This window comes from Ambystoma mexicanum, chromosome 1p (assembly GCF_040938575.1).
Source record: "Ambystoma mexicanum isolate Mex_15411 chromosome 1p, UKY_AmexF1_1, whole genome shotgun sequence".
Classification (NCBI taxonomy): Eukaryota; Metazoa; Chordata; class Amphibia; order Caudata; family Ambystomatidae; genus Ambystoma; species Ambystoma mexicanum.
The window spans coordinates 164,664,631-164,691,923 of NC_090921.1; the positions used below are offsets into that span (position 1 = coordinate 164,664,631).

A 27,293-nucleotide genomic window follows, 5' to 3' on the forward strand; every position below is an offset into this window, starting at 1 on the left:
GAAACACCTTTTGAGAAACAGAGAACTAAGGAAGGGATTACTTCCTCAGAAGAGTTTAACACTATAGGACTAGAAGGAAACCCCGATATTTTAAAGGGCCAACGGATTAATAGGAATCTCCTTTTGGAAATACTAGCAAGGATACCATCTTTGCGTATCCTAACCACTGCTGACTGATAGAATCGCAGTGGCATTAGTAAACGACTACAGGATGTTGGGATATGTATGCAACTCAATGGTGTTGAAATTGATTTGGAGCTTTAGAACTGAATTGAAGAGGATGGGTTTCAGTCTGCACACCTTCAACTGTGAGATTGAGGCACAGGAGTTTCTGCAGAAGCCAATTCCATCCGTGATCCCTCGGCATGAGCTATCTGCCACGTCAATAGAACAAACGTGCATATCACAGCTCATAGCCATGACTGCGGGGAACCAAAATCTAGCTTGGATAGAGCCTCTAATGCGATCCATCTCTGCCTTTAAAAATGTACCTACTACTGATTAGCAAATAAAGAAAGCAGAACTAATCCTAATATCATGGAATTCTTGCGGCCACCATGCTCTTGAGTGGCTCACTACCTTTCTTGAAGATGTGCAGCCTGATATTTTTTTACAAGTAACAATGTGCACGCAGGATTTGATTTTGGAGGGGTTCAATCAACCAAATAATTTTGACTATGAAATACAGCTTCAAAAACAAAAAAATAAGGATTTGCGCACTACCAAAAAGCTAGTAATCACCAACGCCCAGTTTAAATATGTTAAAAATCGAATCCTAGTTTTGTACAAAAATAAAATGAGAATCCTAAGGAAAACCAAGCAACCAAGCTAAATGGCGAGATTCTGCGAAAATTATGTATGCATGACACTAAACATATATGGTCAATTATGCGTAATATCAGTTCAAAGGATACTTTGAATGAGATTATTATACCGGCAAACACATGGGTTGCTTATATAACAGAAAGGTTTTCTATTCTGCCTCGTTTCAGATCTAATGCATCTGTGTTGAATTCCTTTGTGAAATGGGACTCTTTGAATTGGTCCGAAACCAACATTACATGGGCAATTAAGAAATTATCACAGTCTAATGCACCAGGCCCAGATGGCATACCAGCATGTATGTATAAAGCAGATCCAACTGTATGGGCACCCATAATCAAAATTAAATTTGATGTGATTCTGAAAACCGGTAATATACCGGAGCAATGGGGTACGTCATTAATCGTACCTATTTACAAGAAAGTTAACATTTTAGAGCCCCATAACTACACACACATTTCACTTATTGACACAAGCGCAAAGATCTTTGGGAGTTTACTACTGTACGACTTGGAAATGGTTGTAATAAATAATAGCATACTTGCGAAATCGCAAATAGGATTTAAAAAGGAAATGGGCACCTCGTTGAATGCAACATTGATGTCCCATATTATTGCGAGTACAAAAAAGAAAGGGGCCTATCCAATATACATAGCAAGCATCAATTTTTCTTGTGCTTTTGACTGTGTGATAATAAAGCTATTATGGTTTAAATTACTCAAATTGGGAATTCCTCCATAAATAATATATTGGTTAACAATGTTGCACTCCAACACTGCTTGTATGGTAAAGCTGACAAGAGAAGGAGCTATAACTGAAGCTATTCAAACTTATATTGACCTAAAACAGGGCTGTAACCTTGCAGCAATGCTTTTTAATCTCTATATTTGTGATTTGGAACAGATATGGAATGAACTGGGGATGTACCCGGTAAGACTTGGAACGATAAGGTTACACTGGCTAGCGTTTGCTGACAACCTGCTCATAATGGACACCACCCCATCTGGTCTTCAGGCGAAATTGCTAGCATTCGAAACATATTCCTACAATCTTAACCTCATTCCGAATATCAGTAAAACATGTATTTTGATCCTGCATGTCAGTAGGAAAATCAAATCGTTCAGCTGGAGAATTGGTGATCTTGGAGTGCAAATACAACTGGAAATTTGCTACGTTGGATACCAATTAAGCAGCAACTCTTCCATGGCAATCTGGAAAGAAAGGCTTAACACTAAATCACGCTCTTTAAATAGCCAAATGAAGATAATTTTTAAAAGATATTGCCAATACTCCCTAATCCCCTTTTGCGACTTCTTAACAATCAAAGTGCAAGCTACGCCTATCTACATTCTTGACTTGTTTGTGTCCTTTTGATTTAAGCGACTTCTTGATCTCCTTGCAAGGTTGATTAATTAAAAGTGCCTTGAACATGGCAATGTCAATTCTGAATTGCGTGATTAGGCACGAGTTAAGTCTTATCTCTTTATCCTGCAGAGTAGTATGGCGTATGCTATCAAACTATGCAAAATTCTTAAATCCACCGAAAAATTGTTTATATAAAGATCTTCAAAATGCAATGGTAAACAACTTAGTGGATACAATTAAGAGGTTTGAAACTAGGATGAATGCGATATTAGACAAACAGTCTATCGCATAATGATCTATGCATTCAACCTGCCTTTGTCAAAAATAAACTGTTCGAGGATGACTGGATTCGCACAACGGATCAACTAAACTTTTACTCAACGTACTCAAAGTACGCAAAATATTTGACGAAACGTATACCATGCATTCCATATGTTGCTATATTTCCCTGTTCTGCTATTAGAGGCTTGTATATGCGCTTTAAAATTAATCAATTGAACACCAAAGAACACTGTCAGCATTGGTCTGGTATGCCATTATGTATGCAATCAATGCAATGCCGGTTTCCCCACTGCCAAGAAGCAAACGAAACATTAAAACACTTGGTGCTGTCATTTTACAAGATCACATACATTTTACTTGCAAAAATGTATTAATATTGAATTTGTGGATTGTAGTGAAGTTTTATGCAATAGACTATGTACCGTGTTCATAACCCATTCATTTTAGCGTTAGGAAATTTTCTAAAAATAGAACGAGAACTTATTCGTTTTGAAATTCAAGAGGAAATTGTCTAATATTGTTGTACGCCACCAACGTCTTAATAGTGTATAATAGATACCTGATAACAACTGATAATTGTGAAACTTGGGTAAGACGCAAAAAAAAAAAAAGACGTTTTTTCAGGGACTGACAACTGGTACTTTTAGCGTTGACTGCTTTGGGATCTATAATGGCAATGATGGCTTAGATAATGTCGACTAATCGATAGGCCCCTTCAACGGTTTTGACAGTGAGGGTTCTACTGGCTTTAATGATCTTGAACGCTCACCATGTCTCCAGTGAGCTTAACTCATTCGAGGCCTCTTGATGTGAATCACACTAAACACCCGGGCTAAAGGGCGTGCAAGGTCAAGAGCCGCTCCCTGCCGGCTTCAATAGAAGGCACGGACAGAGCCTTACCCTATTTTTCAAATATATTTAGCATTTGTAAGCGGAATGTTTCCCACACCGCAGACGTCGACTGGTGAGGCATCTTACCCTCTCAGGGGCTTTGCCTGACGGGGATGAAGAGGAAGGCGATCAATGGTGCCTCCTCCTCAATTGCTTCAGCGAGGACGAAGAATGATATGACTAGGCAGTTGAAGAGCGATCAGGTCGGGTCTTACGGGGTTTGGTTAACTTCCCATCACCCTTGCCAGAGCACTTATCAAAGCTTAATTACTGTAATGTGCTGTATATAGGGGCTAACAAACAAACTATTAAGTAAATCCAATTCCTGCAAAACAATGCTCTTAGAGCAGCACTGGGAATTGCCAGGAGAGAACATATCTCAAGAGAGAAGAGATAATAATTGGCTCTAAACACATGACAGCTAAAAGTCGCTTCTCTTACACATAAATGCCTGAACAATGCGGCACCTTGCTACCTGACAGAAAAACTCAACATGAAACCCGCGACAAGAACTACTATCCAACACAAATTGCCTCTTAGTCCCTAGATTTAAGCTATCTAGAGTCGGGGGTAGCAGCTTCCAGGTCAAGGCAGCCCAATTGTGGAACTCTCTACCAACCCCACTGAGGGCAGATCAATTGTACCAAAATTTCCATCAGAGCATAATAATTTGGCTCAAGATGCTGACAACTAGGTCGGCTTATGACACCCTAGAGTAACCAGCTTGCCTTCATGTAAATAATTCTAGCTATTTATATTACTGTCTCTTGTATATATCCTCTGTAGATCTCCTCTCTACAGACCATGTCACATCCATGCTTTCCATTTGTTTTCTTTTGCTTATATACTATTTCTGTCTTGTATATGTCACATGTACTGTATTTATCCTGATGTGTAACCAGGCTGTGAATTATCTTATGCTTTGTGCCCCGATACCCTTGGGTGTGGTGCACAATACAAATAATAAAACAAACCTGCAACTTCCCCTTTCGTTCTCGTAAGGCTTTTCCTGTCATTGCCTGACATTTTGAGCAAGATTCAGTGTCATGGCATTCACCCAGACAAGAACGATGCAGATCTGATCGACATTTTGGAGTCACACACCTTGCACTTTTTCAATCTGGTAAGAGGGGTTGTCACTGTGGAGGACGAAGACATCTTGTCGAAGGAAAACTGTGCAATTTGGAAACTACGCAATCAATTTTGAATGAGGCGCGCCAAGTTTCTCGAAGCAAACACATTCACGGAGAAACGGCACTCAGGCCAAATGGTGCAGTGCATGTTACTTATACCATCCGATAACATCACCCTTGACGGAGGCCTTCGAGGAACATTGACTTGACGCCATCGAAGCAGGGCGCCTTTGGCCCCCATAAAATATAAAAAATAATAAATAAATCAGAAGCAGCAGGTCCCAACGTGTCAAATACGCTGGAGGTCACAATCCATTTGAAATGAGAATTCTCCCTAACAGCTTTGGCAGTGCCTGTTCCTTTAGAGGTTTTACATGCTGACACTATTATTGCTGGGATAAAAGACTGCCTACATCCCTCCGAGAGAAACTCACTATTGAACCAGTTAAAAGTGCGTTCTACTTTAACCATTTTCCCTCCTCAAACCCACTTTAATGGTGAACAATGATGTCATTCTGTGTGCTGGAACAGGTTTAGCATAGAAAATAATTACTCACCTGCATTACTGGTTCTTGTTTAAATGAATTTCATCTTCCATTGAATGTTCCTATTAGTTACTGCTTGTTTTAAAGAATGCTTAATTTACCTTGTGTATATAAATAAATAATTTCATATAACTAAGTATGTAAGTGTTTACTTGGTTCATTGCGTTTACTGATTTCATTGTGCTACTCTAAAGCTCACATTACCCCTCCTAAAATAAGCTTGGCTGGTCAGTCACTCTACCAACGTCTGTAGTACAGGCCTATATTAAGAGTTGGGTCTGCCCAATACCAAGAGGTAATTCTTGTGAAATACACAACAGTTGGACTTTACAAATTCTTACCTAACACAAAGAAGAACCACGCTAGTAATGGCGAAAAAAGAATGGAGGTCCTAAGTTGGTACACAATAGTTGATAGAACACATCCATTGCCTCCAACCATAACTATGAGACCATCTATATGACTAAAAAGACACAGGAGCAGAGAGACTGGAGATACTAGGCATCCATTGGGGACACCACTTAAGGTGGCGTGTGCCAATCTCTCAGAATATAAAGTTTTAGGAGAGATACCAAGTATCCTTAAAAACAGTAGTTATTCTAGGATAAAGAAAATAATCTCAAAGGAAGACCCTAATGGTCCCCAGCAACACTGCCCATAAGGATCTGTGTGCTCAAATAGTAATACAGATGCCTCTAAGAGTTATGGAGGGAGATAGACTCCATAGCACAGATAAAATACAAAGAAAAAGAGTTCCAAAAGACCTAAGTTACTCAGCATACTGACTAACGTACTCTTAGTCCACAGTCCCCATTCCTCCATACTGTATGGGCGTCCCTTCCAAGGAATGGGAGACAACCTTTTTCACCAGAAAAAACCTTCCCCTTTAAATTTAGAGGCACGCGGGGGTGTAACCCTAGGAGCATGCACTGCCCTGACTCCGGCGGCACGCCTCAGTCCCCATTGACGTGTCGACAATTGAGTTAACATTGCCTAATGACACCACTATTATTAGGGAGGGGGAGGATGGTGGGACGTATTGAGGAAAGAGGACTATGGACTAAGAGCACGTTAGTCACTATGGTGAGTAACTTAATTACTCTTACGTCCCGTCCCCTTTCCTCCATACTGTATGGGCGATTACAACTGAATGTAGCCCCAAGGTGGAGAGGAGACCCTCCTTAAGCAAATAGGTTCCTGAGAACCGCCTGTCCGAAAACCGCATCCGAACTAGAGCCGGCATCCAAACAGAAATGCTTGCAGAAAGCTGAGGGAGAGGCCCAAGTGGATGCCCTGCTTATGACTTGTCATGGGACATGGAGCTGAAATGCGATGGCCGTTGCCTTGGCCTTGACTGTGTGGGCGTGCATGTTCGCCAGGAGTGGCTTGTGCTGGCCCTCGTATGCTTCTTTGATGGCCGAGACCATCCAGCGGGATATGGAGGCCTGATAGCCTGGTCTTGCACCTCCGAAAGTGACAAACGGGGCGTCTGATTTGCGGAAGACCTTGGTCCTGTCCAGGTAGAATTTCAGGGCACGCCTGGCATCCAGGCAGTGCAGAACCCCCTGTGCCACGTCCTTAGGATCAGCGAAAAACAAAGGAAGGACCATTTCCTCATTCAAATGGAAAGCTCACAGCACCTTAGGCAGAAATACTGGGTGTCTCTGCAGGACTACTTTGTCCCTGTGAAAGGTAGTATATGGTTCTGAGGCGACCAGCGCCTGGATTTCACTGACTCTGCGAGCCGGGTGAGGCCGACTACTAAGGCCGTTTTAATGGTGACCAGCCTGATGTCCGCAGACGCCACTGGCTCAAACGGTTTGTGCACCAGGGCGCCCAAGACTATGTTCAGGTTGGGGTGTGGCCTCTTGAGGGGCGGGTAGAGCCTTGCGAGCCCCGTCAAATGTTTCTTGACAATCACATTGGAGGAGGAGAAGACCACCCCCTCCACCGAATTCCTGTAAGCCCCTATGGCTGCGAAGTAAGTGCGACAGGTGTCCACCTGCCCGCCAGGGGGGGGGCGAGGTGCGCTGAGAAGGAGAGCATGTCGTCCAGAGTACATGCCAGGGGGTCGGTTTCCCAGGAGTTTGCCCAGTGGCAGAACCTGGTCCATTTACTTTAATACTGGGCTCTGGTAGCTTTGCTCCTTGTGCCCTGTATGATTTCCAGATTAGCCTGGGAGAGGCTGAGGTGCCCTAGCATTACCTGCTCAGGAACCATGCTTTGAGGGCAAGTTTCTTTGGCACGGGATGGATGACCCTGCCCCCCTGCTGCGCCAGAAGATGTGCTGGGCCCGTTGGAAGATGAATCAGTGGCATCTCCGAGAGGCTGAGCAGCTCCGAGAACAATGGCCTGGGCGGCCACCATGGAGCTATTAGAATGATGTTGAGCTGGCGAGACGCCTTGATCTTGCAAATCACTCTGTGAATCAGCAGAGTGGGTGGGAAGGCGTACCCGGTCATGCCATTCCACTGAACCGAAATGCTTCACCCAGGGAGCCGGGGCCCTGTCCCTGCCAGGAGGCAAACTGGGGCACTTCTTGTTGTGCCAGGTGGCTGTTAGGACAGTTTTTCTGAAGTCCAACTAAGGCTAAGTAAAACCATTCAACTGAGGCAGTACAAGACTCCACTCTTAGTATAAGGCTGTACCACCTGAGTTCATGGTAGCGCACACAGAGCAGCCAGGCACATCTTGAGAGGGAGAGAGGGCTGTAGAATCAGTACAAGTGAAATTGTAATACAAATGATCCAAAGAAACTCTGAAACACTTTGTATTGTAAAAATAAAGGATTTATATAAATACAGGTAGGCCCAGAAAAATCTAGGGGTACGTTCTAAAACATTATATGCAATCACAGTATAAAAACACAACACTACACTTGAAAGCACACAGACCCAAGTATAGACCTTATTTGAAGTATCTAACAGTAGTTCTAGGGAAGTCAAAACCTTTTCATACGCATTCAGTATATGTCAAGCCTATTCTTGGGCAGTAAAACCCAATGGTTACTTTTTCCAATTACATTCAGTAATGCAAGGGGAGTAGCCCCTTCAGTTGTATAATGATTCTCAGTACAAATCACTTAATCAGTTAACTGGAAAATATACTTTTGGTGAATAGTGGAACACTTATTCTATGTGCAGTAAAACCGATAACTACTTTTGTCATAACACAGTTCTACTAGGCGAGTAAAACCTAAGGATTTAATGTACAATTACAGGTGCTTCTGAAATCAGGGAACCCCAGAATTGAGGTAAGCAGTAACTCTTGCAACTTATTTTGGATTGCACACAGCTACCAAAAAGTAAAACCCACATACGTTTTTTTAACCTCACAATGAAGGGGAAGTAAAACTAAATGTCAAACTTTACTGAATACTTCAAAGTTATTCTAGGTAGGCAACAACCTAATACAGACTTGTTAAGGAAAGGCTAGCAGCAAGTCAGGCGAAGCAAGACCCAGTTGGGGGCAGTGGTCGAAGCGTACAAAAAAAAGTAGTGGAACTATGTTCCGTACTGGCCTGCACCGCTCCAACAGACCCCATCGCCGTGCCCCTCCCATGCACAATAAAATACCCAAAACACATGTGCCTGCTCTTTAAGGAAACGCCCTGTGCAGTGCACTGAAAGTGCAAGTTTCATCTTCTTCCTACACTTTTATTTTAAAACGAAACAGTTCCGGAATGGTTTCTTTTTAAAATAAAAGTATAGGAACGGTAATACATAATTAAAAGAAGTAGGAGAACCGATCGCGCCCACTTCGTCCACTGGGTGGGGGACACTCATACAATTATCCTCAAAGGACTAATCTGGTGATACAAACACTTTACTTTTGGGAAGAGGCACAACCTAATCACAGGAAAGTAAAATAACTTCACATCTACTTTCCATTAGACTGGCAAAACAGATGCTAAGCAAGAAAAGATGTTAACCATACTTTTAAGAATAGTGCATCACACATTCAAGATCAGTAAGAACTTTTGTGACTGTTTACTCTTAGAATTACAGTTACCAACCAACTCTTTGCAAGTAAGTAACTGAGATACTCTTTTCTTTTCTAGGCAGAAGCCCCAATCCCTTGGAAGTCTTGGAATTCTTGGCGCATGAGTGTTCTCAGTGGCAGGGGGGTTGGGGGTCACTAGGACTAGTGACCAACAGGCAGTGTCAGAATAGATTCTTTAGTAGCAAAAGTCAGAGTTCCTTAGGAAAACTGGGCAAACAGGTGAGTACTTTACTTTAGAGTTAGAAGAGGGACCAGGAGCTTCGCCGAAGACACCCTAGCAGGATTCTAGCAGTGGGACTGGGTGCTGGGTGCACTGGATGAGAGGCCTCCCCATCACAGAAAACAACCCAAAGCTACATAGGAGTCCTAATAGGCTTAAGGTAAGTACATACCCAAGCCAACACAGTACCTCAGCATTGAAGAAGTTTTTGCAGCAGGACGACTTCAGGGTCGGCAGCCAACTACCCGGTCAGTGGATTCCTTGTCGTGGAGAGTGAAAACAAGACCTCAGAAGGAACTTTGCAGCAGGGATCGATGAAGGCTCTAGGCAAGGTTTCCCTCGCAGATGAATGCAGTTCTGCGGATTTGGCGCCTTTTCAAGGAGCACAGAAGAAGACAGAAAATCACGGTTGAATTCTCGTTGTTACAAAGGTCCAGCACTCTGGCGAGGGCACTTTTTGGATTCATGTCTCTGGAGATCCACCAGGATGCCCATGAACTTTCAGCGAGATTCGGAATTCAGAAGACCGTGCACTGCACACAGGGCATTGGGGTATTGCAACAACGCAAGGTCGCAGCAACACGTTTGATGGCTCAAAATGCAAGTCTTCTTGAGTCTAGAGGGCCTCACTGGGCTCTGGGTCGTCGTTTTCGGAGACCCCAGGTCGATTGGAAGGAAGGGCTACAGCAGGCTCCTGTTACACAGCAGGCTCTCCAGTCACTGGAAATTGTTTCAGTCGCGGTTCCTTCATCTTCCTCTTCAGTTTCGGTTCCAGTGGTCGACTTTTCTTCAACTTCCAGGTTTGCAGTATTTATCAGGAATTACAATACAACCTCTGCTTTCTCTCCCCGCATTTTACAAGAAGGGGCGGTCTGGTGGTCCAATAAGGACAGCCAGCCCCCCCCCCCTCCCCACTGGGATTTGTCCCCATTCAAGGAAGGCGTAAGACAAAGGGCTGGGTTTGGACTCCTCCTTCACTTCCTGCTCTCACAGACAGACTGGAGCCTGGGCGGGGAGTCCATGGGACTCCCGCTGAAGACAAAAATCACTCAAAGGAATTTCCCACCCTGGATGTCAGAGGAAGGAACAAGAAAGTACAAGAAACACTAAAATGGAGAAAAAAAGAAGACAGGGGCCATGTTGGTAAAATAGGCACCCTTAGGTCCCTTTAATGCAGCTGTGAACACAGCCTGCGGTAAAGGTGCACCAAATTAATACAAGGTATCACTGCCACCAGCCATTGAAGGTAAGCTTGTCACTGTAACAGAATTGTAACAGTTTTAATGTGAAAGGGGGATACATTATACCTCCCCAGCACTCCACATACGGTGGGGTGTGCTGGCTTCACAGAATAAAATATAAAAAGGGATCCAAAGATCCTTTCTACCCTTGGGAACTGTAGTTCTCTCAAGGGTAGCAAAAGTTAGTTAAGAGGGGAGCCCCTTTGGGCAACCCAGCAACAACAGGCACTTGTTGCCAATTAGTTGTTAAAGAGGATAACTTTAAAAAGACCCTATGGAGAGTTAAAAATGACACCCATAAAAAGAGTTAAAGATTATCTGGGTGTGGGGAAAAAAGGTTCCCACTCACTGAGTTATTAAGGAAAAATATACCACTAGTTAAGCAAAATGTTCTGGGGTTGTCCGAGGTCAGGAAGATTGACCAATTCTCTGCAAATCTTACATAACAGTGGCGAAGAGATCCACCTGGGGGAGACCCCATCTGTTGAAGATCTCCTGAATAAGGAGGTCGTTTAGCTGCCACTCGTAATTGTCGGCTCCCAACTTGAGGAGTCTGTCCGCCTCCAGGTTAGATTCCCCCGGAAGGTGGATTGCCGTGAGGTAGATGTCGTTTTCCAGGGCCCACTCCCACATGCTGATTGCCAGTCTGCAGACGAAGGGATCTGGTGCCTACATGCTTGTTGACATAGTACATGCTGGTCAAGTTGTCTATCTGGATGAGGGCAACCTTGCCCCTGAGAAGTGGAAGGAATGCTCCGAGCGCTAGCCAGATGGCCTTCAGCTCCAACCAATTGATGTGGTATTCCTGCTCTTGTCGAGTCCAGGTGCCGTGGACCGAGAGATCGTCCAGGGTGGCTCCCCAGCCCTCGAGCAAGGAGTCCGTGGTGATGATGACCTGCGGGGTGGGAGGCCGGAAGGGCTTGCCCGTCCGCAGGTTGTGGTCCCTGGACCACCATGTGAGGTCCGGGCGGAGATGGAGGAAAGTTGACCATCTCGGATTGAGTGCCCCGCTCCTGGTTCCATGAGGCCGCAAAGTGCAGCTGAAACCTTCTCATCCTCAGTCTCGTTTGTGGAACGTCTAATAGGAACGCCGCAGAGAGACCCAGTAGATGCTGGTACCACCATGCCGAGGTCGCCTCTTTGATGAGGAAGTGGGTGGTGGCCCTCTTGATGGCCAAGATCTTGTCCTGCGACGGAAACACCTTCTCGGAGCACGTGTCCCAGATGAGGCCCAAGAATGTCAGTCTGCGTGTGCTGTAGCTGGGACTTGAGATTGAGCGAAAGGCCCAGATTGTGCAGTGTGTTCATAAGTGCATGGGAAGAGGGGGGAACCGCTTCCCGAGATGTAGCCGTGATGAGTCAGTGGTCGAGGTATGGGTATATGTGGAGGCCCTGTGCTCGGAAGAGGGCAGCCACAGTATTCATGAGTCTGGTAAAGGCCCTGGGGGCCAATTTGAGGCCAAAAGGAAGGATCTTGTATTGGAAATGGTAGCCCATTATCCTGAACCGTAGGAAGTATAGGTACACATCCTTCAGATCCAGGAAGCACATCCAGTCTTCCTTGCACAATGTCTCCACTATAAAAGCTGGCATAACCATCTTGAATTTTTCTAGAGGTCAGGAAAGGTTGAAGGTGGAAAGGTCCAGTACAACTATCAGGCCAGCCTGGTTCTTTTTCTGAATGGCGAAAATCCTGGAGTAAAAGCCCACGCCTTGCTGGGAGGCTGTAACTTCCTCCACGGCGTGGCTCTCTAAGACCGACCGAATCTCCGCCAGAAAAGTTGATGTCCGAACTTGAGGCAGTGGAGGGGAGGAGGGAGGAGAGGCTGGGATGGGTAGACGGTATCCGGGGATACTACGGAGAGGATCCAGGGGTCTGTGAAATTTGGGCGCCAAAAATGTGCATGGAGAGCAAGCCTGCTCCCCACTGGAGACACTTGGACCCGGAGGGGCGTGTCATGCCTTCTTTCCTTCGAAGCGGTCTCAGAGGAAGGGTGACTGGAAAAAGCCCTTACTCCCAACCCCTTTTTTGCAGCTTGCGCCGATTTGGAGTCGATGAGCGGTCAGGCTGCCTGGATCTCTGTACCTGGAAACCACAGAACCCTTTGTACGTACGCCCCTTGTCGGAGCGCTGCTGTGACTGGGTGTATGATTTGGGCGTGGTCTTTGTCAAGATGGATAAAGACATGGCCGTTTGTGAGCCGTTTCTCTTTTTGTCCAGCTGATCGTCCATGGTGGAGTGGAAGAGCCCCCCCCCCCCCCCCGAACGGCAGGTCTAAAATCCTGGACATCCGGGATGAATTTCGTTGCACAGAGCAAGGCTGTCCTTCTCATGTCTGTGGCGATACAGATGGCACAGCGAGAGGTGTCAATATGGCCAATGTGGATTCCATGAGGTCATGCGCCACCAGTTCCACCTTGATACGTGATTGGCTCTGTGTAGGGAGTTCCATGAGGAAGTCCGCAATTTCCCACCTTAACCTTTGGTTAGTGGCAGCCAACATGGCATCAGCGTTTGCCTGACGAAGATGCAAGGATGCATTGGAATACAGCTTCTTCCCGTACGCCTCCAAGATCTTCTCCTCCTTGCATAGCAGCGTTGCCGATGAGGAGGATGAGGGTGGGCTAATTTCAAGAGTGTATCCCCCTCCATCTGCCTGTACTTGGCATCCAGGCATCGTTTGACCGGCTGACAGAGTGGGGTTTGAGCCAACGGTTTTTGGCCTGGGAGACTACATCGGTCTGCAATGGAATTCCTGTTTTGGCAGAGGGGCGTTAGTCTTAGGCAAAGTTTGTATGCAGTACCCTCAACTATGACTACAGGTCTAAGCAAACCAACCAATGGTATAAGTCTGTACTACACAGTTTTGGTAGCATGTTGAGCAGCCAGGCTTATCTCAAGAGGGGAAATGTGAGCAGTAATGATGTTACACAGGTCTACAATCGGAGGTGTTCAAATAAACACTTAAACTCAAGGTTTCCTGGATAAGGACTTATTAATTTATCAGTCAGTGATAAAGCATTTCATTAGAAGGAGGCAATCGTATAGTAAACACAAATATACTTCAATACTGTACACTCTTTAAAAAGTAAGTAAAAGGCAAAGATTATTAGAACATGAAAGACTACAATTATTCTTAGACAGCGAGTTCACCAGAAGAGTCAATTCAATTCAATAGGCTAGGCCAAAGTCAATGGGCTAAAGTCTTGGATAGGATAAAGCAGTTCTGGTAAGTAGATGGAAAGGTCTCTGCACAAGTTCTTAGAAGTAGTTTGTAAAAAGAATCATCATATGTTGGGTCAAAGGCTGATTAGGCCTTTGAGTTGCAAAAGTTTCAAGCACTTTCACAGTGAAAGGCAAGTTCTCTCAGTCTCATTTTACAGTACCTTACAATGAAGAAAATAATGCAGCTGATGACTTCTGTTCCTGTCAGTTCCTGCAGATCTCACTGTTCCTGGCCCTCAGTCGTGGGGACAGGAGGGAGGACATCGAGGGACTCCTGCACCGCACTGGACAAATGTTTGCAACTGGCAAACTTAAATTTCAGTGGCTGTTTCGCATTTCAGCTACCGCACGGGTAACAACACTGGTCGTGGCTGTCAAGGTGGACTGTCCTTGCTTTTGAGGTCCTGCACTCAGCTAAGGAGGGTCAGGCCCGGTCAGTCCGACGTCGTGGGAGTCCGGAGGATCTTCCAAACGCTTTAGGCCAGCTTAAAAGTAATGCACACAATCTGGTGGTCCACTCTCTGGCTAAACGGTTTCCAACAGCAACTCTGTGGAAATTCAACCAGCTCCGAGATTATTGTTGTTAGGGAGAATTCTCATTTATGGCTAATTTCCCTCACCTAGTGAGTCCCTGAGCAGCTTTGCTGGATTTCTGGAGTTTATGTTTTTCACCTGGTAAGAGTGTGCACCTTTTTCCCACTCTTACATGTGTTTTGCCATGTGCACTTCTACTTTCTGTGTGACCTTGGGATCTGGAGCCCCACCACTCCATGAGCCTCACTTTTTGTGTGTGTTACACATCACCTTCAGTGCAGTGACACAGGGTTGTCTTTGAGACTTCCCACTGCCTCCATTTTTCTGGGGCTGACTACTGTCCCCCAGAAACATGTAAAGTTGCCATTAACTTTATATAGTCACTTTAAAACTACAGACCCAGTACACCCCCATCTTACATGGAGTATTGGAAAGGGTTAATTCCTACCCTGTTTTATCTGTGCCTCTTGGAGCTTTGTTTTGCTCTCTTAACATTTAGACTTAGCTGGTGGCAGTGGTATCTAACCTAACTTTTCTACCGCGATTATACTATATAAACGTGGTACTGTTTTAGGCTATTGTGTTAGGCTCAAACAAACCCGCTTGACCAAATACTTTTTTATTTTGGCTCCGGTCGGGTTTAGTCACCATTTCTTTTTGTTAAAATCCTTCTTGTGTTTTACTTTTCGCACCAAACCAGGTTTGTTTTCTTTGTTCGCCGTCCTTTGGCGGGCTTCTGTCCAGAAGCCCTCCTTTGGCTTCTGGGTGTCTAGGTGGGCTGAATGTGAGGGAGGGGTTTAGTCACCCCCTGCACAGGGTCTCCTTGGAGACCCAAGAAGCACCTTGTGTCGATTGGCTGAGGTGGTTGTCTGGGCCGGACAACCCCCCTGCTGAGTGATTGACAGCCATGCTGTGTGAATGGGGGATTTTGGCATAAAAGGCAGGACTCTTGGGCTGGAAGTCAGAGTCGCCACTGGAACTGCAAAAACCAAAGAGAAGTGGAGAAGACGACGGCTGCTGCAACTCCCGAGTCCCGGTGAAGCCCTGCTGCAGTCCTGAGCCATCTACCCTTCAACGACAGAAGATCCAGTCCGTAGTCCTCTTCCCTTGAGCCTGGTGGGATCAACCAGCTCACCCTCAACAGCCAGAGAATCCTCTTCTTGGTCAAAATCGCTGCACACAGCTCTAGTGGTCCGGATAGCCATCTGAAGAGCCTCTCCTGTTTTAAAGGAGAGCACCTTTTATTCACTGTTGCTTCGCTGCTGCTGGATTCATCCCTGGGTAGTGCAGATCGCTCCAGACGTCGTCCTCCTTGTCCCCACGACTGAAGCTCCAGGAACCGTGAGTCTGCAGGAACAACTGCCGTGGCACCAGCTTTCTTCAATGAATAAGGTACTGTATCCAACTTCGAGGAATTGGGGAGAACCCTTCTTCCTCACCAAAGGCTTGTCCTTTTCTTTCTTCCCTCTTATAACTTTTGCTTCCCTTTGTGACAATATCTAAGTACACCTGGCAATCTCGAATCGTGAACTGTTCTAACCGTGTGATCCTCGGCAACAGGACTCCTGTTACCTTTCATACTGGTGCAGGCCTATTGACTTTTATCTACCTTTTAGAGTGTCCTCTGATTCAAATTGCCTTGACAAAAGTATTGCCTATGATTTTTATCCCCAATGCCCTTGTGTTAATTCATGTGCTAAATGGTTCTGACTTCGGTTACATTTCTTCCTGCGGGTACGCTTATCTTTCGACAGACCGAACTGTCATTACTGTCAAAAAATGATCGCGTATGAACCCCCGGTAACGTCTTTGTTTCACAACACCGGTCTGTCAAATCCCAATGTACTTATCTTGAATTGTTCTGCACAAGGGGAATTGGTTGTGTGTAGTATATTTGAAGTGTGGTTTTATTTTAATAGAAGTAAAGTGTTTTGTGAACAGATGGTTTAAAAAATAAATGTACTTATATTTTTTAACCAGAAACCTTGAGTCAGTGTTTGCTTGAGTCACAGTAATTGTAGTCCTTTGTGTAATCTCTACTACTGCTCATTTGCTCTTGAGACAAGTCTGGCTGCTCAGCCATTGCTACCACTTTACTGTGTAGTACAGGCTTGTACCAAAGGTGAAATTGTATTACTACTTGTAGTCTTAATTATGTACATTGGTCCAAGGGCACTGCATATGATTCTGCCCAACAATTGTCCAGGTGGCTTACTTTGGAGTTGATTGGTCCCACCAACTCAAAAGGGAGAAGTCGTCCTCGCAGGGATTTCTGTCGATGCGAACTTGACGTTTCAGCACTGCAACAGGGCTTCCCGGGCCGACCAATGGTCCAGGAGTTGCAGCATGCGTCCTGTTCAAGCTCTTCTTCAGTTCCTTCGTCCAGTGGTCGACTCTTCCTTCCAAGCCCAAAGACTCGTCTTTTATTCAGTTCTCTCCCATTCATTCCAGCCTAGCTGTCACTCACCCAGCAGGGTGGATCTTCTTGCCAGACAGTCAGCCAATCACCTCAGTGCATTTGGGTCTCCTAGGAGACTAAGCACAATGAGCTTCAGGCACCTCCCTCACTTCCTGCCTAGCCCAGACACTCTGGAGCCAGAGGAGGGCTTCACTCCAGAATCCCGCCAAAGGCAAAATGAACAAAGAGACCAAACCTGGTTTGGCGTGCAGAGAAAATCTCTAGAAGGACCTTTCCACAAAGACATGGCAAAAAAAAGAAGACCAGGGATCATTTTGTCAAAGATGGCGCCTGCGCCATTTTCAAAAAGATGGCCCTGCGGTTGCTTTACCGGAGCCGCAAACGCAGCCCACGGTATACGCAGACCATGTTAGTGCAAACAAAATCACTGCCACCAGCCATTCAGTGAGGCAAGAATAACAAAAATGTTACATGAGGATATGGACACGGGATACTAAGTAACACCTCCAGCACTCCATTGTAAGACAGTGTGTGTTAGGTCTAGAAAGTTACAATGTTAAGTAAAGTCAATTTCACTTTACTGCTCTGGGAAACAGTAGTTCATCCCAGAGAAAGGTACGTTTAACATTGGGGAAATCAAAGACTTCCCTGTGCCACTGCACTGAAGGTGCAGTGTGACACAATGTAAAAGATGATGCCTATGGAGTTTGTCAGACTCCATAACCAAAAGAAACACAGAGGTAAAATTCACATTAAAATACATGAGAGAGGGGGGAAAAATGGTCTCTCACTCTCCAGGTTAAAAAAATCAAGTCCTCAAAATCCAGCAAAGTTGCTGGAGGTCTCTAAGGGGGAGGGAATTAGCACATGTCTGAGAATTCTCCCGAACACATCCGTCGTGTTGCTCGGCTCGCTAGGCCCAGCCTCCTCCAAGACTCTTGAGTGTGGATCGCGAGGCCTAGACCAGGTAGAGCTGCGTTAAGGCACCCCCTCGGATGTATTGCCGGTACTGGGGCATGGCCCCTCGGACATAATGCCGGTAAAAGGGCAGAGCCCCTCGTGTGAAGACCCAGTAAAAGAACTTTACGGTCCATCAACACTGTCACTGGGAGGATCCCTCGGCAGGTAGCTGGGGCAGCCTCGGTGCACGTGCTGGTACAAGGACCTGAGTGGTCCCTCCCGTGCGGGTGAATCCATGGGAAGGAGTCTCCCTGCGGGGTGCGATAGAAAATAGAGGCCCTACCATGGGCCTATATCGATGTTTCACGAAGTTCTTGAGGTCCTCTGGAGGAGACTTCTGGAACAGCTCCCTCCACCTGGCTAGTCTGTTCTTCAGCGACCTAGATGACAAGGCATTGCACGCTGTACAAGCTTGCCAACCGTGGTCTGGACCAAGGCAACGTAGGCAGAGGGCATGGAGGTCTGAAGTTGGGAAGAGCCCGTCGCAGGATGGACACCTGCTCAACCCTGATGAAGTTGGCATGCCACGGGGAGGAGCGTGACACCTGAGGACCGAGTACCTGAATGATAGATAAAGACAAAAAAGACATAGAAGAAGTATTTGCACGTGGAATTACATGGCCGAAGCGAAACCCAAGAGCGCTGGTGAATTTGGCCTGTTCCCGCGGAAAAGGGGACTGAGTTGTGTGGTGTCGGAGGGCGCAGTCAGGGCAGTGCATGTTCCCAGGGCCGCTCCCCCACGCGCCTCTAAACAAAGGGGAAGAAGGTATTTTTTCTGGTGAAAAAGGTTCTATCTCCTGTCCCTTGGAAGGGATGCCCACACAGTATGGAGGAAAGGGGACGGGACCTAAGATTAAGAGCCCATAAGAATAAATGAAAAAAGGCTCCATATGCCTTCAGGATTAAAGAAAAAGGTATAGAAGTCCTGCAAAAAGTCTCACTAGGAGAGGGGATGAAGCATCGAAATGATAAATCTCCCTAACAGTAGGTCTTCCAACACCAGATCCAGGGAGCGAGCTCGGACAAGCCAGTCAACCAGGCAGGGAAAGACCTGAATGTCCTCCCTGCCAAGGTGTACCGCTACCACTGCCAGCAGCTTGGTGAAACCCTAGGAGCCGAACACAAACCGATGAATTGCCACATGGAAATAGGCATCCTGAAGTTCCAGGGAAACCAACCAGTCTTGCAGATGGAGGGCTTGCAGAATCTGGGCTAGAGTAACCATCTTGAACGTGTCCTTATGCAAGAGCAAGCACAGCAGCTGCAGACGAAGACTGGGGTGCAAGCCTCTGTGCTTCAGCGCCAAAGAATAAGTTGAGTACCACCCCTTTCCTCATTCTAAGTGTGGAACCAGCTTGGTCACGCTTTTCACAGGAAGCTGACAGTCCTCCAGGAGGACGTGGTCCAGCGACAAGGGTGTGGCTAGTGGACCAGGGGGTGCTGTAGAAATGGGAGGCAATAACCCTGTCGGGGGTCAAGTACAGACCATTACGTGATGAACAAGGAAACAAGATGACACGAAGCAACACAGGTTCGATCCTCAGGTCCGCGCTTAGGAACTTCTGGATATTAAGCGAGTTATAAATACACAACCAAGACACATTCCTGTAACAGCGCCCCCGATGCAAATAAATAAATAAATAAAAATAAATGTCACCCTTTTGGGCAAATCTTCCCCTGCCTCTCGGGAAGAGTATGCCTCCTCCCGGGGCTAGTGATCACAGCCTCTTGGCGCAAAGGCGGTGAGGTGTGAAAACCCCTGCCCCGAGACAACAGTTGCGTGGAGGCTGCTGCATGGCACGCCCCAAGGACTTAGCGGTCGCTTCTGATGACTCAACCTTCTAGGGCCAGCCTTGGCCCCAAAAAGGTTGCTGCCATCGGAGAGCATGTCCAACAATCCAGCTTGGATGTCGACCACAAACAAGGATGTCCTCAGCAGGAGCAGTGCCTGACCACCGTGCTGCAGGCCATGGCCCTGCCCACCACAGCCCGTTGTGCCAAGCCCTGATTGCAGCACTTGATGTGCCGCTTCCTTGCCATCAAAGACCAGAGATTGGAAACAGTCACCCATTTCCCACTCCGTGACGTGCTCGGCTACATTGGCTGGAAGTAAAACTTCAGCATGGCCCAAGAGGCATTCACAGCTCGCAGTGCCAGACTGACCGTGGAAAAAACATTCTTGCCCCATTTGTCAAAACCCTTACTCTCCCCTGTCTGGTAGCATGGGCGGGAAGGTAGAGACCTGGACCACCAAGCTCTCGAGTGCAGCGTGGGCAGAAAGGCCTGCCGAAACAGAGGCAGGCTTCTCCCACGCCTCCAGTACGGGCGCTTCCACCACCACATTGAAGGGCAACAGCGTATTTCATGGGCACCTCATCCAGAAGGTCACAAAGTTCGTATTGAACCTTGTACCTTGACGGAGCAGGCCATCCCAAAGTACAGGCCACTTTAGCCATCAAGCAATGGAATGCTGATTGAGGCTATCTCAGTGTAGGAGCTGGCAAATCTATCTCCGGGGAGGTGTCTAGGTTGCTGGCTCCTTGCAGGTCCTCGGCCAGTGCCAGAACAACCTCACCCTCCCCATAGAATTCCTCCAGGAAATCCCTCACTTCCGTCATAGATCTTGTACATCTGCGACATAAAAGCATCCATAGGGAATGAGGTGTATTCCTGCAGAGCTGCGGTGGCCACGGCCACGAGGCCAGCACCAAGGTGCCCTAAGGCGGTGACTGCTAGCACCAAGTGACCTCGGCTTCTACTTGGTCCAGGCCTGAACCCTTAGGCATACAGGAGTGGTACCCTGAGAATACCCTGCCAGTCGCAACAGATGCAGTGCAACCTTGCATCGCCAAAGCAGACATGGCTTGCACCACAGCGGAGCGTGATTTGGCGGGATATCTTCTGGCAGAAACACGCGCCTTCTTCCATCATGGAGGATTGGTTTGGAAAAGGTATCTGTTTTGGCCGCTCAGGTGAATCCCTGGAGAGGTAGCTCTTCTTTTAAGAGGAAGGTGGATGACTCACTTTGAGAGCACCACCACTTCTGATCCTTCTTCCTCCTTTTCTACATGCAGAGACGCCCGTTGTGGAACCTCATCACTCACGTTGTGGACGAAGGTGAATACCTTCCCGGCCATTTCACAGGTGCAGGGACTGGCACAACATGCAGTCCTGGGGGTCATGGTCCTTGCCGGTGTAGTATGAACAGATCGGGGGCAGATCTGAGACCGACATGCGTCATTCGCAATCCGCACAGGGCTTGAATCCCTGAGCCCTCTGATGGAGTAGGCATGGCGTCGGAGAAAGAAAGTTAAGGTAGACAAGCGTGATCGTGATTAGCAAACAGAGTGCACTGATTTTTTTTTTAAAAACAGGTCACGGTTTGCGCCACCGGTATATATACTAGGCACAACATCATATCCAGCGCAGGGCGCTGCACCTCCTAGTGGCGGAAAGGTTTCTGGAGAACAGCTGCGCTCGGATAGGGATATCACAGATGAGGAACCCTTGGGAGGAGAAAAATCCATTAGAAATGAAGTTCAGTCACAAAAAAGCCAGCAAAAAAGTTACAAAGAGGCAAAAAGCAGCCAAAGGAAAAGCTTCACTAACACGGAATAAGAATAAATCGGAGAAAACACTGTAAGCCAAGGAGTTTGCTATATCTTTGCCCTAGAAATAGAAATGCACGAAAGAACACCTTACCAATCTGCAGCAGAGGACATTCTAAAACAATGAATTTCACACCAATCAGTTTAAGCATTTTAAAGAAATTGCATTCTGCAACATTTTGTTCACAGGTATTAACATACCTAAGCTCAAATTGCCCTCACACAATCATGAAGCCTACACGGACCCAAAAGATGCTCAAGGATACTGACACGCAGACAGGGACAAACACACCCTGCTACCAAACATACCATCCAGGTTGTTGGAGGTGTTCAGGGCATGCAGCATTTGCTCACACCACTGCGTGAATCCGTCCTGGGGTTTATGTATTCCTTGAAGTAACTTTAGAAGCTTCTCTTCCTCCTCTGTCTTCTTCCGGTTCTGTCTACTAGGGATACCATAGGAATCACTACAATTGAAAGGGATGAGACGGATAGAATAGCAGCAGTTTCAGTTGTGGGCCAGGCAGACAAACATAATAATCAATGCACTTACATATAATATGAATTCAAACAATACATATGCACCTAAATACCAAACAGTTGAAAAATAAATCAATGAATGGGAAGGTGGCAATTGCCCACTGATGAATTACAAGATAAAAGCAAATATGCAGTCTGAAAGAAACCGGTTACTAACGAGTGGTAGTTAAGATGTATTTCTAGAGTCTGGCACGCAGGACAGATTTTAGGTGGCCACCCTAGTTATGATGAACAGGGAGTTGGGAGAGGTTAGCCAAAACCCAATCAAGGTACGTGGATGAGCAGTCCAGGCTTAGTCTCAAGAAAATGCGAGTGGGGTTAAGGGCCTTCAATGAGTCCACACAATATAATTTGCAATTCAATTTAGACTGTCAGTTTTAATAGTTATTTATTTGGGCCTTTAAAATAGCAGGTAGCAATATCACACAGGTCTCTAGAATACAAATATATACAATCAGCAGTAGATCTAGTTATTATAACTTCATCAAATAACTCAACCAAGCAATGCATGTAAGTAGTGCAGATGCAGTAAATAATGGGAATCAGTCGCAAGTACAACATCCTAACTTTCGAAGTTCAAACACTAAGATGAATGGGGCCATGTGCAAAAGTCACAAGGTCAAACACAATGTTTCTCACATGTAGGAGTGCTCTGTAGAAAATATGCAATGGGTTTGTGGTGGCGATTACTTTCAAACTATTTAAAAGTTTGACAACAGTTTACCCAAGTGTTAATATGGATTTCTAGAATCTGGTCTGGTAGACAGATTTTAGGAGTCTACCCTAGTTATAGTGAACAGGGCAACTCTGAGCAAGGTCACCCAAAACCCAATCAATGTAGCAATAGAAAGCAGTCAAGACTGAAGAGGGAAAACCCAAACATGCCTTTCCTCCCGATGGAACCCCCAACCGCAAGAAGTATCCACGACACTGTTAGGGAGAATTCTCCTTCTATTGCTAATTTCCCTCACCTAGTGAGTCCCCCAGCAGCTTTGCTGGATTTCTGGAGTTTCGACCTGGTAAGAGTGCGAGCCTTTTTTCCCACTCTTACCTGTGTTTTGCCATGTGTATTTTTAATGTTTGTGTGATTTTGGGCTCTGGAGCACACCACTCCATGAGCCCCACTTTTTGTGTGTGTTACACATCACCTTCAGTGCAGTGACTTCCCACTGACTCCATTTTTCTGGGGCTGACTACTGACCCCCAGAAACATGTAAAGTTGCCATTAACTTTATGTATTCACTTTAAAACTACAGACCCAGTACACCCCATTTTACATGGAGTATTGGAAAAGGTCAACTCCTACCCCTTTTGGTCTCTGCCTCTCTGAGCTTTGTTTTGCTCTTAACATTTAGACTTGGCTGGTGGCAGTGGTATCTACCCTAGCTTTTCTACCGCAATTCTATTATATAAACGTGGTATTGTTCCAGGCTATTGTGGTAGCCTCGAACTTAAACCCGCATGCCCAAATACTTTTTATTTCGGGTCCGGTTGGGTTTAGTCGCAATTTCTTTTTGTTAAAGTCCTTCTTGTGTTTTACATTGCGCGTTCACCGTCTTTTGGCGGGCTTCTGCAGAGAAGCCCTCCTCTTGGCACCTGGGTGTCTAGGTGGGCTGAATGTGAGGGGGGGTGTAGTCACCCCCTGCACAGGGTCTCCATGGAGAACCGAGTCCACTTTGTCATGATTGGCTGAGGTGGTTGTCTGGGCCGGACAACCCTCCTGCTGGGTAACTGACAGCCAGGGGGAATTTTCGAATAAAAGACAGGACTCTTGGGCTGGAAATCAGTCTCGCCACTGGCACTGCATATGATTCTGCCTAACAGACATAACGACCACCGACCGTATGAGTTTGCACCGATCCCCACTGCTCCCACCATCAGCACGCACCACGAAAGATACACGGCCAGCCGACCATACAACCCTGCAATGGTACGAACCCTATCAAAAGTGTGCGAGGAGAGGCAAGAGCTGGAGACGACTACATGGACAGAATCGACTAAGAACACCACAAAAGCCATGCTGCAAGTCATTAGAGAAGTCATGATGACATAGCTACGTTAGGAAGCACACGTGCACTCCGCACACTCAGGACATTCACACACCAACCTACACGAAGACTACATGGGTACAGTTCTATGAGATAGAGGACAGTAACATATACATACTGTCTGCATGTTTATTATTTTGCCACTTAGGCTGCTACAGCAGAAACGCAAGATGCCAGAAGAGATTGTGCACATGCTTGCAGATGCTACTTGCTGTTAACCCTATGCAAGGACAGTAGTACTCGAGAGACCTAACCAACCATGTCTCCTTTTAACCTATGGACATTATGCATAACACCTATTCAGAGTCAGAGTAGGCCTTATGAAAATCCAGGAAGCCAAAATCATCTCACAGAAACCTCAAGCAGCGAGATTCTGTGCAAGCAGGATCACCATGGCAGACACAACGGCAGCCAAGGCCACGATGTTGCAAACGACATTCCACACACACCGAGCCAAGGTGATACCGGCCCCAGCAGGGACTCGTCCATGCAAAATACAAAACAAATTGAAGTAATTCAGCCTCACACACGGTGGCCTCACACGTGACTCGGCCAAAACTGATATGATGCCAAGACCTACAGACTGGAAAAGCACAACAGACTCACGCCTAAGACTGAAAAAAATCAGATCATATCAGCAACGATATGCACTGGGAATGGAACGCTCTCATGCCAGTAGTACCCACACCATTGTTACTCACTGTCACAGTCACACATTGTTGATACACATTATCCATGACCAGGTGTCTTGCGGGTTGGGAACAAAGTTTGTCCCAGGCTTGGGGGCCCGCGTCCTGGCCAATCAGAACACTGGGGGCTAGGGGCAGGTGGCGGGAAACACCGGCCAATCACAGGATGACTAATGTAACAATTCCAGAGTAACCATTTTTAGGGATGATCCAAGCACACCACCTGACCCAGCGGCCTTCACCAATATTGTGCACTATATGTCCCCATACTGGACCTACCACTCAGGGAGCCAATCCTGTATGGCGTTGGGTTCGGGGACGGAACTCGCTGAGTGACGCAAATAGCAACGTCATTTGTCTACATAACTGGTCTGCGAGCCAGAATAGGTGTGATTTACCTGGAGTACTCCATGTAGATCTCTGTGGTTTGTGCTAATAAACTGCAGAAACGTATGCTCCTTGTGTGGACCTTGACTTCTTTGGGACAAGGGAAGGAGTTAGGGCCTTCTGTGAACTGGAGGTCCGCTGACCCCAGGTGCAGTTCTGCCGGCCCCGGAACTACCCTAACAAGTTGGAGGTCCCACCGAGATTGTTTGGGACGTCAGCTCGGCCGGATGCTGCCCTCTCTGCCGACAGACCTCAGAGGACTGCAGGCCCCTCGCGAGAATTGCAAGAGAACCGGATTGCGCAACCAGAGATTCGTCTCGGGAGCGGACTTCAAAATCATCCCACCTGCGGTTGGCGAGTTGTCCAACGCAGTCCAGAGGAGACGAGATGAACCGATGGCAGAGAGTCAGCGGCTGAGCGGCGCCGGCAGACATGGAACTAAAGTAAGTGCGGTCCCCACAACCAGTAACCAAATATTGTGTGGGTGGGGGGATCTGTAAATAAGAACTAGGGCAAGGTGGCATTGTCATATATGTTGGTAAAGAGGTATTGTTCTGCACGTGTGTGGGTGCAGGGATTGGAGCGGAGGTAGTCCCTTTTCTGTGTTTAGTGAGCGTTCTGGTTGCGGGGCAACAGGCTCCCGAATAAAGCAGGGGTTGGCATGCCGACAGGTCTGGACAGTGAACATACATATAGGGATGTGTTTTCCTACGAGTTGGACATTCTAGTTCAGTGAGTAGATGTCGTATTCCTGTAAAAGTTAGCTGGAGCCATCTTAGATTGCGGAAGGTGCTTACCTGGTTAAGTTTCCCTGGTGAGAAACGTATTGCACGTCAGGCAATGCGACGAGAGCAGTTTATTCACGAAACAAACTGATGAAGTATACTCGACTCCGGCAGAGGTGGGAAGACAGCTGTGGGAATTGTGGGTTCAATGTGGGATTGAATTAAAGGGGTCATTTTCTTATGTGTGCACGGGTTGTTTTGGTTTATGAACTGTTAGCTTGGGTACATCACCCATAGGCCAATGCATAGGACACTTAGAGGGTACAAGGGCAGCAGCGCGATGCCGAGATTGTGAGACAGGTGGACGAGTGGCAGTGTGCGGAAGGCACCTGCGCACGATCAAGGGGGGTGTGCTGGACAACTGCAAACCCTGGTGGATGCGGGGCGGTACAAGAGTACGTAGCGCAGCGGTGCAGGGCCACAGAGGTCCATAGATATTAATAAAGAGAAGTTGAACTGTATAACCCACGAAATAATTTCTTGCCCTGACAGCGGAGAGTCCAAATCCTCGATTAGAGGTCAGGTAACATACAACACACTATGATGTACCGTGGAAGGGGTCGGGGGGGGGGGGGGGGGGTTAATCACATTGTACGGCGGGCCAAAACATTAGTGACCCCCATCCAGCATCTCTGTAAAACGTTACCCCTTTATAAGGACAGGATAGTGAAATGTAGCGTACAATGGACAAAAGTATGGATGGTAAGCTAACAGTACCATGGCCTCCTAACGGCAGTTTCTCCAATGACGTGCTGCAATCACTATTGACCTATTTACACAACACAAACAAGGGGAAGAAGTTAGCTAACCGCATGGAGATATTTGAACTATGGCATATGTTCCAGGAGCACCAGCCATGGAGGAATTTGCAGGGGGCAAAAGAAGGGGGGGGTCAGGGGGTGGGGGACTCCTGCGCTCCGCCTGCCGCACCTCCTACTGTTGCGTCGGATGACACAGAGGAGGAGGGGGAGGTCTTACACCCGGTGCGAGAATTAAGAGAAGTTACGGAGCCTTGAGAATTAGCAGCAGCAGGATACTCAAACCCCACATACACACCACCCCCATACGCTCCATAGGTGGCTGCCCGTAATGCCCTGCAAGAGGGGACTAGGGCAGAGGCAGACAGTGCGGGCTTCGACGAAGGCGGGTTACGGCAAGCAAAGAACGAATTTGCAGGAATAGGTCCAGACAAATGGATAGCGGCACAAGTGCTATTGAAGTTACAGGGGGGGAACTACCGGGGAGGCCAAAGGCGCAACTAAGGCCATAGAGGAGTTGTGACAGGGATGCAGAGGAAGAACAACACACGTAACAAGGAAAGGGCAGTTGCGGGAAGAAGAGGAAGCAGAGTGAGAAGCGAAAATAGCAGAATTGAAGGCGGAAAAGGAAAGTGTTAGTGAGACAGCTAGAGTTAAAAGAGCAGGAAAGGAACGAACGGATGCAGTGGTGGAGAAGGAGTGGAGCGAGGTGATAGGAAGGAATGCGACAGGTGAAGGGAGCAAGGTGCAGGAGGAGACAAGGAAAACGAAAGACGACCGTGTAGTGGATGAGGCTGAAAAGGAAATGGCGGAAGATATTCCTAGACCAATAAAGTAA

At 46.9% G+C, this 27,293-nt stretch overlaps 1 protein-coding gene across 4 annotated transcripts in view; it reads right to left on the minus strand.

Annotated features, from left to right (window-relative positions):
* The window catches only part of GIGYF1 (GRB10 interacting GYF protein 1), a 1,784,248-nt gene that overhangs the window by 106,816 nt on the left and 1,650,139 nt on the right, over nucleotides 1-27,293 (minus strand). For all 4 annotated transcript variants that reach the window (XM_069645982.1, XM_069645992.1, XM_069646001.1 and 1 more), the window contains one exon: nucleotides 21,558-21,715. In XM_069645982.1, coding sequence (XP_069502083.1) covers nucleotides 21,558-21,715 — 158 coding nt within the window. The remainder of the gene's footprint in view (nucleotides 1-21,557; nucleotides 21,716-27,293) is intronic.